This window comes from Xenopus laevis, chromosome 3L (assembly GCF_017654675.1).
Source record: "Xenopus laevis strain J_2021 chromosome 3L, Xenopus_laevis_v10.1, whole genome shotgun sequence".
Lineage (NCBI taxonomy): Eukaryota > Metazoa > Chordata > Amphibia > Anura > Pipidae > Xenopus > Xenopus laevis.
In genome coordinates, this window is record NC_054375.1 from 219,598 (window position 1) to 235,074 (window position 15,477).

The 15,477-nt window shown below is 42.9% G+C and overlaps 1 protein-coding gene across 3 annotated transcripts; it reads left to right on the plus strand.

The window, feature by feature from the left end:
* Positions 1 to 455: 455 nt before the first annotated feature.
* On the plus strand, positions 456 to 10,530 carry strap.L (serine/threonine kinase receptor associated protein L homeolog). Of its 3 annotated transcripts, XR_005966171.1 has the most exons (10): positions 456 to 651; positions 1,395 to 1,530; positions 3,195 to 3,276; positions 4,410 to 4,482; positions 4,771 to 4,870; positions 5,968 to 6,105; positions 6,477 to 6,613; positions 9,706 to 9,855; positions 9,991 to 10,354; positions 10,391 to 10,530. XR_005966171.1 is itself a non-coding variant. In XM_018251095.2 (9 exons), exons 1-9 carry the CDS (start codon positions 471 to 473, stop codon positions 10,050 to 10,052), a joined length of 1,059 nt encoding a protein of 352 aa, XP_018106584.1. In that variant the 5' UTR covers positions 456 to 470; the 3' UTR covers positions 10,053 to 10,530. The 3 variants fall into 3 exon arrangements, 2 of the variants coding, with proteins under 2 accessions (XP_018106584.1, XP_041441664.1); XM_018251095.2 differs by having other exon boundaries at positions 9,991 to 10,530; XM_041585730.1 differs by lacking the exon at positions 10,391 to 10,530 and having other exon boundaries at positions 9,706 to 9,881; positions 9,930 to 10,104.
* Positions 10,531 to 15,477: the final 4,947 nt, after the last annotated feature.

The following is a 15,477-nucleotide window of genomic DNA, read 5'->3' on the forward strand; positions in this document are numbered from 1 at the left end:
ACACATTATGGAATAGTCATAATATTATAGATATTGCCCAGGAACTGACACATATGGAATAGTCATAATATTATAGATATTGCCCAGGAACTGACACAGGTAATAGTCATAATATTACAGATATTGCCCTGGTAGTGACACATAGGGAATTGTCATAATATTGATTGCCCAGGAACTGACACTTGGGGAACTGGCACATAATTTATTGAGGGTCCCCGACCCCGGGACATATGATGAGTCAGGAATCTTTGGGCAATGGGCTCTGGTAAGTTTGCCCACAATGAACTGGTTACTGACACTGGGGCAGCATTTATTTGGGAATATTAGCAGTGGAGATTGAGCTTTGTATCATGGGTTTATAACGTTCGGGTCCCGGGTTATTACAGCTCAGTGATGACACGAGGCCCTTAGTAAAGATGGCAGAATGGACACGGGTCAGTGCTGAAGAAACACTTCCGGGTGACGCGATAATGTGTCACTTCCTTTTTCCGGAAACGCGCGGAGCCATTTGTTCCCCGGCACAGAAAGAAGAGAGAACCATGGCCATGCGACAGACTCCCCTGACCTGCTCCGGCCACACTCGCCCTGTGGTGGATCTCGCCTTCAGTCCCATCACCCCCTACGGCTACTTCCTCATCAGCGCCTGCAAGGGTAATATTGGCTCCTGATGGTTATCTGCAATAATAATAAGAATAATGCCCCAACAGTCACAAAGCCTTTAGTCGCTTCCCATCAGCCCCTGCGAGGGTAATATTGCCTCACATCCTGCTGGGGTACAATGTATTTCCCATCAGCCCCTACGCGCTCATATTATTATTATTATTATTATTCCTCCTCTAGCCCTTTAACTAAACACCTCGAGTTCCCCGTCTGTCTCACATCATATTTGCCTTAATGTTGGGCTCAGGCTCCTCAGAGAACATCAGGCTCCTGCCAACCATTAACCACCCCATGAAACATGTTCTTCTTTCTCACTCAAACCCTGTGTCTGAGACATTTGTGCTCCAAACATAACCCCTTTATTTATCACCAATACATAGAAATAGCCCCAGTACAAGCAGTATGGCAGCGTCAGACATAATCCGTTGTACAGCTATGGTGGCAGCTCTGTTGTATTGGGCCCTATTTACCAACACACACAGCTAAACAGGCCACACCTCTATATCCCTGTGCTGTTTCCAGGTCACGGCATATAGTTGTTTAGAGCTGCTGCATCTGTATCTATGTGTATTGCTCAAATATGTACCAGATGCCAACCAGACAGTTATTGGTTATTTGCACCAATTGCCCCTCACACGGCTGTGGTTTGCAGGAGCCATTGAGAGCACGGGCAAATGTAACATCAGGGAAGTGAGTCTTTATCCATAGTTCTACTAATGTCTGTGATATTGCAGATGGGAAGCCAATGCTACGACAAGGTGATACAGGAGACTGGATCGGTACATTTTTAGGACACAAAGGCGCCGTTTGGGGAGCAACAATAAACAACGATGCTACAAAAGCCGCAACAGCAGCTGCAGATTTTACTGCGTAAGTAATAGACTTCTAGTATGGAAAATTCATCAGAAACGACCAGTTTGCTCATAGTCTGTACAGAGAGATCCCATAAAACTATGGTACATAGGTATTCCTCTGTACTAAGCACAATTCAGCAGGAACAGTCCCTAAGTTTGCTCATAGTCTGTACAGAGAGATCCCATAAAACTATGGTACATAGGTATTCCCTGTACTAAGCACAATTCAGCAGGAACAGTCCCTAAGTTTGCTCATAGTCTGTACAGAGAGATCCCATAAAACTATGGTACATAGGTATCCCCTGTACTAAGCACAATTCAGCAGGAACAGCCCCTAAGTTTGCTCATAGTCTGTACAGAGAGATCCCATAAAACCATGGCACATAGGTATTCCCTGTATTAAGCACAATTCAGCAGGAACAGTCCCTAAGTTTGCTCATAGTCTGTACAGAGAGATCCCATAAAACTATGGTACATAGGTATTCCCTGTACTAAGCACAATTCAGCAGGAACAGTCCCTAAGTTTGCTCATAGTCTGTACAGAGAGATCCCATAAAACTATGGTACATAGGTATTCCCTGTACTAAGCACAATTCAGCAGGAACAGTCCCTAAGTTTGCTCATAGTCTGTACAGAGAGATCCCATAAAACTATGACAGCATAGGTATTCCCTGTACTAAGCACAATTCAGCAGGAACAGTCCCTAAGTTTGCTCATAGTCTGTACAGAGAGATCCCATAAAACTATGGTACATAGATATTCCCTGTACTAAGCACAATTCAGCAGGAACAGTCCCTAAGTTTGCTCATAGTCTGTACAGAGAGATCCCATAAAACTATGGTACATAGATATTCCCTGTACTAAGCACAATTCAGCAGGAACAGTCCCTAAGTTTGCTCATAGTCTGTACAGAGAGATCCCATAAAACTATGGTACATAGGTATTCCCTGTACTAAGCACAATTCAGCAGGAACAGTCCCTAAGTTTGCTCATAGTCTGTACAGAGAGATCCCATAAAACTATGGCAGCATAGGTATTCCCTGTACTAAGCACAATTTATATACAATGTAATGCCAGATTGCCTTTTATTTGTGGGATGGCACATGGGGAGCATTGTTGCATGTGGGAAGCTCCACCCCCTGCTTTGGAAGGAAACGTGCAATTATGCCGTAGGTTCATTTTTCTAGTGAAGAGTTAAGAGTCCCAGTGAGAAGGTATTTGCAGGTGTTTTGTCTCCTTTTAGGGCTGGGACACACTGGGCGATTTGGGGAGATTTAGTCGCCTGGCGACTAATCGCCGCGACTTTTCCCCCCGAATGCCTCCCCTCGCTCTGCGCCTGGCTAAAATGAAAAATCGCCTGCGCTAATCACACGCGGCGATTCGTTTTCCGAAGTTGCCTCACGAGGAAACTTCGGGCGACTTCGGAAAACGAATCGCCGCGTGTGATTAGCGCAGGCGATTTTTCATTTTAGCCAGGCGCAGAGCGAGGGGAGGCATTCGGGGAGAAAAGTCGCGGCGATTAGTCGCCAGGCGACTAAATCTCCCCAAATCGCCCAGTGTGTCCCAGCCCTGAGAGAGGAGATTTCCCCTCAGCAAAGTTCCTTTGTGCTGCCCCCCTGCAGTGGAATAGATGCCTGACTCCTATTGTTGCCATTAAATCCCTGGTTGTTTCTCTTTCAGGAAAGTGTGGGATGCTGTGACTGGGGACGAGCTCCTATCTCTGGCTCACAAGCACATTGTGAAAAGTGTGGATTTCACAGAGGTAACAAGTGGGGATTTATTATATGGGATATGTGAGTTAGATATGCCATTAAGAATCCCTATTAACTCATGGTTAACAGGAAAATATTCATTTTTTAGTGCCAACTAGGGGAACATATACCCTGTTTATAAGCAGGGTTAAGTTTGCCTTTATGCTCTTGAATCCCGTTCAAAGAATCCAGTTAAAGGGGCAGTATAGTCCCTTTTTCATCCTCCTAAATAGGGCTTATGCTGAACATACCTTTTGCCTCTTGCCTTAATTAAACAATATTAACAGTTTTTGTTTTTTCCTCCACTAACTGGTCATAATTTGAAAGTCTATAATCAACTTCCTGTTTATGTGAGCGCAATGAAAACAAATCAGACTGTTATACAGAGGCTTCTCGTTGGACTGCTCGATATCAATTTCAGATTGCCCTGTTTAGTACAAGAAATAACAAAACCATACTTATTTCTTACATTTTGCTTAATTAGACTTAATTATGTTTAGCACAAACCCTAATTATTGCTCTGATGTTGATAAAGGGGGAAAAATATTTTCCTTTGAAACCTCCCCTCCTGGGCCGCTGGTTAAACCTTCATTGGCCTCAATAGCAGTATCAGAATTTGTGGGTAAATTTGGTTTGTTTTAACAGAAACACCTAATTGGTCATATCTATTATTATTATTATTACTACTACTACTACATGCACTGCAGTAGATGTTTCATATTCACTTATTCTAACAGTTTAGTAGAGATTTCCTCAACCTAACATTTTTATGCAGCTGTAACCAACACACGGATGCTGTGAGTCACTGCCAGATGTCCCATGCTCTCATTGGCTGATTCCAGGACTAGGCAGCAATTTGCTCTGCACTACTGATACATAACATGGTTGGCTTTTTTATGGTTGGAATAATGTTGGTTGAGCACACGAATAAACTTTTTCTAACAACCAATAAGCAGGTAGAATTTACTGGTCGCCTCTTGGTCGCTATGGGTTACTGCACCTGGACAAGCATAGAGCCTTTTTTTACACTTGGGGGGGGGGGGGGCATTTGTATATAAGACTAGGCTTATATCCCATTAACAAGATCCGCTACCCAGCAGAGTCTGTTTCATGAAACTGATTTATGGTGATGGTTTTGTTACAGGACAGCAATAATCTTCTGACTGGGGGGCAAGATAAAGTGTTGCGCATTTATGACTTGAACAAACCGGAGGCTGGTAAGTTGTTTTTTTCATGGGTCACCCCCAGGCCCTTTAGGTTATTTCTCATCCTGTTGTACCCAGACTGGGGCAGACCAGCTAGGAACCAAAATAAAGCCTCCAACACCTTCTGCTCTTATTGTGGAGGAGACAAATGGTTTGTCAGACTGATAATGAGAAATAAGGACCCTGCCTGTGAGAGCTTGCAATCATGCCTTGTGATCTGTATTACCCCAAGACTAAATTCACCCATGTGGACTGAGTGCTTTGTAGGGTTAATAATCTGTTCTCCAATTTCTTGTGCAGAGCCGTGGGAGATCAGCGGTCACACTTCTGCCATCAAGAAGGCTCTGTGGTACAATAACAACACTCAGATCCTTTCTGCCTCTGATGATAGAACTGTACGGTAAGAAGCGGCTTCTCATTGGCCGCCATTGGTCACTGTGCCTATTGATTGGACACTGGCTGGAATGATAATGGCAGCGTGATCCTGTCTGTCTGGCTCAGTCCGCAGTGTTTCTGTTATATTCAGCCAATTACATCCCCTTTATGATCAATGTGGAGTATAGATCAAATGCGCAAATTACAGAGCAGCTTAGTATTTTGGAGAAGGGAAAGGTTTTCGTTCCTTAAAGGGATACTGTCATGGGAAAAAACATTTTTTTCAAAATGAATCAGTTAATAGTGCTACTCCAGCAAAATTCTGCACTGAAATCCATTTTTTAAAAGAGCAAACAGATTTTTTTATATTCAATTTTGAAATCTGACATGGGGCTAGACATATTGTCAATTTCCCAGCTGCCCCAAGTCATGTGACTTGTGCTCTGATAAACTTCAATCACTCTTTACTGCTGTACTGCAAGTTGGAGTGATATCACCCCCTCCCTTTTCCCCCCAGCAGCTAAACAACAGAACAATGGGAAGGTAACCAGATAACAGCTCCCTAACACAAGATAACAGCTGCCTGGTAGATCTAAGAACAGCACTCAATAGTAAAATCCAGGTCCCACTGAGACACTTTCAGTTACATTGAAAAGGAAAAACAGCAGCCTGCCAAAAAGCATTTCTCTCCTAAAGTGCAGGCACAAGTCACATGACCAGGGGCAGCTGGGAAATTGACAAAATGTCTAGCCCCATGTCAGATTTCAAAATTGAATATAAAAAAATCTGTTTGCTCTTTTGAGAAATGGATTTCAGTGCAGAATTCTGCTGGAGCAGCGCTATTAATGGATTCATTTTGAAAAACATTTTTTTCCCATGACAGTATCCCTTTAAGGATTTTGCAGCTTCAGATTAAGGCTAAGTACATAGCAATGTTAGTTTTGGACTAGCAGCTTCTGGACCCTAAATCTTGATGTCTTCTACCATCCCACCATCCCTCTCCTCTTTCATTGGAACGGAGGTGTAACATTGATGTGGTGCTTTGCTGATAACTGTAACAAGAATGGAACCCCATGAGATCAGCCTGTGTTCTACTCCCAATTCTGTTACTCCTCTTTGTAGTCTCTGGGACCGTGTGAGCATGACTGAGGTGAAGACTCTGCAATTTGGGGTGTCTGTGAGCAGCATGGAGTATATTCCAGAAGGGGAGGCCCTGCTAATCACCTATGGGAGAACTATAGCACTCTATGACTCCTCAAGGTAATCTCTAACTGCCAGTATTAATGCACATGTCACTGAATACTCTCATCTTGCTTTTCACCTCAGGGCCTTATTTGCTCCTATTTACTTCCAGTTCCAGTACAATGTCACGTTATGTACAGGTCTTGCCCATATCTAATGTCTGTTTATAGGGTTCACCCAGTACTGTACCCAAGTATCCCATTGTGTATAGATTCCTGCCCATGTTTAGTTCCAGCCTATCCTGTATCTGATTATCTTATTGTTTTACCTCATGTTTAGGTTTCTCCTCATACGTATGGCTTCGATATCTCATTGGTACTTTATATAACAAACCTGTGGTGTATAAGTTGGTGATTGTATTTTGGACTTTCATTGCCCTTTATTTTCAGTCTTGAATTGATCAAGTCTTTTGAAGCTCCGGCCTCCATCAACTCTGCATCTCTGCACCCAGACAAGGAATGCATTGTGGCAGGAGGGGACGATTTTAAACTCTATAAATATGACTTCACAACTGGAGAAGAACTTGGTGGGTTTCAATATGTGTCATCTTCTGTTAAAGAAACAATGGGCTTTAGCGATTTTGTGGGGAACTTTCTCTTGAGCAGCCTGAAATGTTTCAGGAACTTTACTTTTCACACTGTATGAGAGCTGTTAGATTATCCTTCCAATTTCCTTCAGAGCATGAGGGTATAGCTTACTGTGTGCCCAGAACATTCCTTCTCTGTATATTTGTATTTATACATATGGGAGGAGGAGGTGCCATATTGATTCCCTTAGACAGTACAGTATGAGGGTATAGCTTATTGTGTGCCCAGAACATTCCTTCTCTGTATATTTGTATTTATACATATGGGAGGAGGTGCCATATTGATTCCCTTAGACAGTACAGTATGAGGGTATAGCTTATTGTGTGCCCAGAACATTCCTTCTCTGTATATTTGTATTTATACATATGGGAGGAGGAGGTGCCATATTGATTCCCTTAGACAGTACAGTATGAGGGTATAGCTTACTGTGTGCCCAGAACATTCCTTCTCTGTATATTTGTATTTATACATATGGGAAGAGGGAGGTGCCATATTGATTCCCTTAGACAGTACAGTATGAGGGTATAGCTTATTGTGTGCCCAGAACATTCCTTCTCTGTATATTTGTATTTATACATATGGGAGGAGGAGGTGCCATATTGATTCCCTTAGACCAGTGATCCCCAACCAGTAGCTCGTGAGCAACATGTTGCTCTCCAACCCCTTGGATGTTGCTCTCTGGGTCCTCAGAGCAGATGCTTATTTTTGAATTCCAGGCTTGGAAGCAAGTTTTAATTGCATAAAAACTAAGTATAGTACCAAGTAGAGCCTCTTGTAGGCTGCCAGTCCACATAGGGGCAACCAAATAGCCAATCACAGCCCTTATTTTGGCACCCAAGGGACTATTTTATGCTTGTGTTGCTCTCCAACTCTTTTTACATTTGAATGTGGCTCCCGGGTAAAAAAAGGTTGGGGACCCCTGCCTTAGACAGTACAGTATGAGGGTATAGCTTATTGTGTGCCCAGAACATTCCTTCTCTGTATATTTGTATTTATACATATGGGAGGAGGAGGTGCCATATTGTTTCCCTTAGACAGTACAGTATGAGGGTATAGCTTATTGTGTGCCCAGAACATTCCTTCTCTGTATATTTGTATTTATACATATGGGAGGAGGTGCCATATTGATTCCCTTAGACAGTACAGTATGAGGGTATAGCTTATTGTGTGCCCAGAACATTCCTTCTCTGTATATTTGTATTTATACATATGGGAGGAGGTGCCATATTGATTCCCTTAGACAGTACAGTATGAGGGTATAGCTTATTGTGTGCCCAGAACATTCCTTCTCTGTATATTTGTATTTATACATATGGGAGGAGGAGGTGCCATATTGATTCCCTTAGACAGTACAGTATGAGGGTATAGCTTATTGTGTGCCCAGAACATTCCTTCTCTGTATATTTGTATTTATACATATGGGAGGAGGTGCCATATTGATTCCCTTAGACAGTACAGTATGAGGGTATAGCTTATTGTGTGCCCAGAACATTCCTTCTCTGTATATTTGTATTTATACATATGGCAGGAGGGAGGTGCCATATTGATTCCCTTAGACAGTACAGTATGAGGGTATAGCTTATTGTGTGCCCAGAACATTCCTTCTCTGTATATTTGTATTTATACATATGGGAGGAGGTGCCATATTGATTCCCTTAGACAGTACAGTATGAGGGTATAGCTTATTGTGTGCCCAGAACATTCCTTCTCTGTATATTTGTATTTATACATATGGGAGGAGGAGGTGCCATATTGATTCCCTTAGACAGTACAGTATGAGGGTATAGCTTATTGTGTGCCCAGAACATTCCTTCTCTGTATATTTGTATTTATACATATAGGAGGAGGAGGTGCCATATTGATTCCCTTAGACAGTACAGTATGAGGGTATAGCTTATTGTGTGCCCAGAACATTCCTTCTCTGTATATTTGTATTTATACATATGGGAGGAGGAGGTGCCATATTGATTCCCTTAGACAGTACAGTATGAGGGTATAGCTTATTGTGTGCCCAGAACATTCCTTCTCTGTATATTTGTATTTATACATATGGGAGGAGGAGGTGCCATATTGATTCCCTTAGACAGTACAGTATGAGGGTATAGCTTATTGTGTGCCCAGAACATTCCTTCTCTGTATATTTGTATTTATACATATGGGAGGAGGGAGGCGCCATATTGATTCCCTTAGACAGTACAGTATGAGGGTATAGCTTATTGTGTGCCCAGAACATTCCTTCTCTGTATATTTGTATTTATACATATGGGAGGAGGAGGTGCCATATTGATTCCCTTAGACAGTACAGTATGAGGGTATAGCTTATTGTGTGCCCAGAACATTCCTTCTCTGTATATTTGTATTTATACATATAGGAGGAGGAGGTGCCATATTGATTCCCTTAGACAGTACAGTATGAGGGTATAGCTTATTGTGTGCCCAGAACATTCCTTCTCTGTATATTTGTATTTATACATATGGGAGGAGGAGGTGCCATATTGATTCCCTTAGACAGTACAGTATGAGGGTATAGCTTATTGTGTGCCCAGAACATTCCTTCTCTGTATATTTGTATTTATACATATGGGAGGAGGAGGTGCCATATTGATTCCCTTAGACAGTACAGTATGAGGGTATAGCTTATTGTGTGCCCAGAACATCCCTTCTCTGTATATTTGTATTTATACATATGGGAGGAGGTGCCATATTGATTCCCTTAGACAGTACAGTATGAGGGTATAGCTTATTGTGTGCCCAGAACATTCCTTCTCTGTATATTTGTATTTATACATATGGGAGGAGGTGCCATATTGATTCCCTTAGACAGTACAGTATGAGGGTATAGCTTATTGTGTGCCCAGAACATTCCTTCTCTGTATATTTGTATATGGTTATGTATAATAATAGGAAGTGGGTTAAGGAGGGCTAACCCATGGCAGTGTACCTTGTGGCTGGCCAATGGCATGTGGGCAGGAGGGTGACTAATACTCTATTCTGCAGATGTATTTCTCATTAATATGTGTGTCTTCTGCAGAATCGTACAAGGGGCACTTTGGGCCAATTCACTGTGTGCGTTTCAGCCCTGATGGTGAGTTGTATGCCAGTGGCTCTGAGGATGGCACATTAAGGCTTTGGCAGACGGCTGTTGGGAAGACGTATGGCCTGTGGAAGTGTGTTCTTCCAGGTACAGGAGCGGCTGCATGTAGTGTTTGGCTCTTCAAGTCAATGTTCATTATTGTGTAGAATGTGGGTGGCACCTGTGCCGAGTGAAATTGGAGGAGAGAATAAATCTCAGACTCACTTGTGTTTGTTTTGGCAGAGGAGCTGGTGTCGGAGAATTCGGATGTGCTGTACAACACCAGCCCTGAGATCAAGGCTTGAATCCTTGGGTCTTGTACTGAATTGTGAAGAGCAGGCGTTTAGATGAAGCAAATGTCAAGAAAAGGACGACTCCAGAGATTGCCTCTACATGGGGCAAGAAAGGGCAGTTTCTTTTGAGATTCTGAGCTGGAGCAGACTGGCTGTAATCTGTGATGGAACATTATCTGAGGCTGAAGGAGAACAGAATTTCTTTTGAGGTTTTTGCACAATCCTCTTACTGCATCATGTGTGTGTGTCTCAGCCCTTCTCTCCCCTCCCTCACTTACCCAAGGGAAACCCTTCTCTCTCTCTTGTACCAATCATTTGGGGAGGGAGCAGGTTTCCTTTTTTTTTTTTTTTTTTTTAAATTTTTTTGTTTCAAGAACCGGGAGTTTGTATGTTTCTGTTGGTCTTGTAGGTCTGTGTCTGACGTTACAAGTCGCTTCTCTGCAGTGCACACTGTATTTTCAGTTATATGAATAAAGTCTGTGTACATTCAGCGTGTCGCTTATAGTGCATGTCTTGTGTAGTATCCCTTTAAATTCCCACCGCCTGTGTGGCCTAATGGGCAGCTGAGGGGAATCACCTGTAAGTATCGGCCCCTGTAGGAGCATCACTGTAGGTATTTACCTGTTTGTTGTGTTATGGCCCAAAAAAAGCAGATCTACTGTTTAGAAAAAAGGCTGAATATGCAAAGACTGCTGCATGTGGGTGTATTTATGGAATAGCAATAAAGGTGCAACAGAGACCCAAAACTCCTAGTGGTGTCAGTGGGCCCTCCTGCTCCCAAACTTGTGGCCCATTCCCTGTTTGTGTATGGGGGGGGGGGATAGATGACAATGTAGAGAAAAGAGACCAGGAGAATAAGGAGGTTGAGGTGAGAGAGTGGCCCCTGAATCTGTCTGACACGGGGTACAAGATCCGGGCGCCTTTGTGGGGTGTAGGGAGAGTATAAGGGGGTGTCAGATTGCTGCACTCTGATACAAAAGATGAGCAAAGTTGTGCGTATTGTAGTCAGACAGCTTCTAGACTACAAGTCCCAGCATCCTCTTGTGGCCATAGCCAGTGTGAAAGTTATGCCAGGTGAAAAAGCTGAACGTTCTATTCATCCAAATTGTCCTCTCATTGGCTGCGAGGCCTCCACTCCCCTGTGCCTCCCAGTCCCCGGCAATAAGGGATTTGTGGACAAACTGACACTTCTGACCCAGGGCGAGTGAGCAGACATTTACTGTAACATTTGCCTAATGTATAGTCTAACCGATGGCAACCCTAAAAGAGTATAATAATAATAATAATAATAATCATCACTCTTCACATATGAATTGCTGGTTCCCTCACAAACCAACGTTTATTGAGGGGGAGATAACGTTCAAACACACTAACAAAGTTGTTAGAAGACATGCGAAACGATTGTGGAGGATAAATAAGTGACGAGCAGGAGGGGACGTTATCACTCGAAACGCGTCAGCGAGTACGCCGTCGCTCTGAATTTGCAGAAGCATTGGACTCTAAGGGACGCAGAGGAACCAAAAACGCAACACGGAATGAACAGGACAATTTTTTTTCAATGCGGTTTGACAAGGGATGTTTGTGAGTGGGATTTGAATTATTTATTAAACTTGTGAAAAATGCCTCCGCACACGTCCATTTCTCTCTCCACATTAAGCGGATAAAGAAGAAGCCTCAGACCCGGAAGAAATAGATTGTAACCAACGCCTTCCTTGTCTCACGTCTAGTGACTATAATATACCACCGGGGGCACTAGGACTCAACAGGTCGGTTGCTATACCATCACCTCCCTAGTTACGCACTCACACTGTGGGAATCGCTGCACACAGCACCTTATGCTCATAGAGATAATGTGATTGGTGGGTGTGTTATATTCAATCACGGATTGTTTTGTTAAATAACTTCTTACAGAGAAAGTAAAAAGTGCTGAACAAATGCACTGTTGTTGTAAAGTTATAAATAATCAATCATAAGCGTGAGATACGAATTTTATTTTATAAATTCTACACTATATAAAACTTTCTGTTATCTCCCCATCGATAAATGTTGGTTTTTGAGGGATACAGCAATTTTGAACACCACAGCTCCGGGATTCAAACTTTTATTTTTGGACTGTTTAATAATAATAATGACAATAAAAGCGACCCCTCAAAGACTCACTGGCTCCTCCCTCTAAGGTCACACCTGAGATCTCCCCCTCCTGTACAGCTGGTCTCTTCCTACTCTCACCTGATTGGCTGAGCAGAAGGTGGAAGTGAGGGGGAGTGGCAGGACTTGGAGCTGCAGAAGGAAAGTCACTGAGATCGGATCATGTCAGGCACAAACCCGGGGACAGATCTGAGTAAGAGAATCACTTTACCCCGGCAACATTCATCTGTCAACTATTCCTGTCTAATATCTCTCCCCTTTGTCTTGCACTCTCACACTTCTGCTCTTATTTCCTTATACTGAGTGACAGTTGGACACTGTAGCTTTAAAGGGGGGGAGGAGCCAGTAAATGATGGACACTCAAAACCATTTTCCTCCATTTACCTTCCCACATATTTTTCTTGCCCTTTGCCCCTGGAGGCTGCTGTGTATTGGGAGAGTTTTTAGACAGGAATGTTGGCACTGGACTTTAGAGCCACAGATAGAACAGTTTGTAACTAAACATTTTCTCTTTCTACTTGACCTTTAATTGCCTCTACTTGCACTGTGAGAGTGAGTGTGAGTGAGTGACAAAACTTGAATAAAGGGCAGGCACCACTCCAGAACACCAAACTCATCGTGCCTATGATTAAGTGTCCTTGGGGGGCACGAAATGTGTCAGGCTTTTATCTTTGATACATAATGTAAAATAAAGACTTTTTGTACTATTTAAAAATTTGAGCTCCTGGATTCTACTGAGTTTGGTGTTCCGGAGTGGTGCCTGCCCGTTATTCAAGTTTTGGGTGTTGCTCCCCTCTGCTGAAGGTCTGGGGCCTGAGCACCCGGACCCACCGTGGAAAGTGGGAAGTGGGAAGCTTGTCCCCATATTCAAAGAATTCATGCTTCCCATGGTCTACATTTATGTGTGAGTGACTGAGTGAGTGTGTAAGTGTGAGTGAGTGTGAGAGTTTGAGTGTGTAAGTGTGAGAGTGTGTAAGTGTGAGTGAGTGTGAGAGTGTGTAAGAGTGAGTGTGAATGAGTGTGTAAGTGTGAGTGTGTAAGTGAGTGAGTGTGTAAGTGTGAGTGAGTGTGAGAGTTTGAGTGTGTAAGTGAGTGAGTGTGTAAGTGTGAGTGTGTATATTCGTGCTCTGTACAGGCCAATAAATGTGGGTGAAGCTGGTGTTGTTTTTCATCAGCACCATCAGAAGGGATGAACTGCAGTAGAACTGATAAACCTTCTGGAACATTCCACAGTGTTGGTCATTTAACTAATAAAGTGCAAGTGGCGTTTGGTGCCCACAGAGCCAACAGTAAAGCCTATCTGCCCATATGATCAGACTCACTTTGTCCCTGATGTTACTCCGTTCCAGGCTCAGTTTTACCATTTAACTTATCAGCCCTCCAATAAAGACTCTTTCTGGTGTCAGATCTAGAACAGATCTCCAAAGCGCAGGTGAACCAGCCGGCGGTGCTGCGACAAGCACAACAAATACAGACACGCCGAACAGTAAAAAAGGATTGGCAGGTAAGTGTCCTCACATCATTCATTCTGAGTGGAATTTGCAGATTTCCTGACACTTCTACAGTTTGATCTCATTGCTGCTTTGTAAGGAAACCTCTAGTGTTGCACAACTTCCTCCCTCTCTATCTCCATCCCATCCCTGTAAACTACAATCAGTGTGTGTAAGTCCCACCCACCTCATGAGTCACTGACTTACTGCCCACACCAAAATATTAAATTGTTTTAAAGTAATAAACATACGTATCATGTAGTGTTTCCCTGCACTGGTAAAACTGATGTGTTTACTTCAGAAACACTACTATAGTTGATACAAACAAGCTGCTGTGTAGCCATGGGGGCAGCCATTCAAGCACAGGATACACAGTAGATGACAGATAAGCACTACTATAGTTTATATAAACAAGCTGCTGTGTAGCCATGGGGGCAGCCATTCAAGCACAGGATATAGAGTAGATGACAGATAAGTACTACTATAGTTGATATAAAAAAGCTGCTGTGTAGCCATGGGAGCAGCCATTCAAGCACAGGACACACAGTAGATAACAGATAAGTACTACTATAGTTGATAAAAACAAGCTGCTGTGTAGCCATGGGGGCAGCCATTCAAGCACAGGATACACAGTAGATGACAGATAAGTACTACTATAGTTGATATAAAAAAGCTGCTGTGTAGCCATGGGGGCAGCCATTCAAGCACAGGACACACAGTAGATAACAGATAAGTACTACTATAGTTGATACAAACAAGCTGCTGTGTAGCCATGGGGGCAGCCATTCAAGCACAGGATACACAGTAGATAACAGATAAGTACTACTATAGTTTATACAAACAAGCTGCTGTGTAGCCATGGGGGCAGCCATTCAAGCACAGGATACACAGAAGATAACAGATAAGTACTACTATAGTTTATATAAACAAGCTGCTGTGTAGCCATGGGGGCAGCATTCAAGCACAGGATACACAGTAGATAACAGATAAGTACTACTATAGTTTATACAAACAAGCTGCTGTGTAGCCATGGGGGCAGCCATTCAAGCACAGGATACACAGTAGATAACAGATAAGTACTACTATAGTTTATATAAACAAGCTGCTGTGTAGCCATGGGGGCAGCCATTCAAGCCCAGGATACACAGTAGATAACAGATAAGTACTACTATAGTTTATATAAACAAGCTGCTGTGTAGCCATGGGGGCAGCCATTCAAGCACAGGACACACAGTAGATAACAGATAAGTACTACTATAGTTGATACAAACAAGCTGCTGTGTAGCCATGGGGGCAGCCATTCAAGCACAGGATACACAGTAGATAACAGATAAGTACTACTATAGTTTATACAAACAAGCTGCTGTGTAGCCATGGGGGCAGCCATTCAAGCACAGGATACACAGAAGATAACAGATAAGTACTACTATAGTTTATATAAACAAGCTGCTGTGTAGCCATGGGGGCAGCATTCAAGCACAGGATACACAGTAGATAACAGATAAGTACTACTATAGTTTATACAAACAAGCTGCTGTGTAGCCATGGGGGCAGCCATTCAAGCACAGGATACACAGTAGATAACAGATAAGTACTACTATAGTTTATATAAACAAGCTGCTGTGTAGCCATGGGGGCAGCCATTCAAGCCCAGGATACACAGTAGATAACAGATAAGTACTACTATAGTTTATATAAACAAGCTGCTGTGTAGCCATGGGGCAGCCATTCAAGCCCAGGATACACAGTAGATAACAGATAAGTACTACTATAGTTTATATAAACAAGCTGCTGTGTAG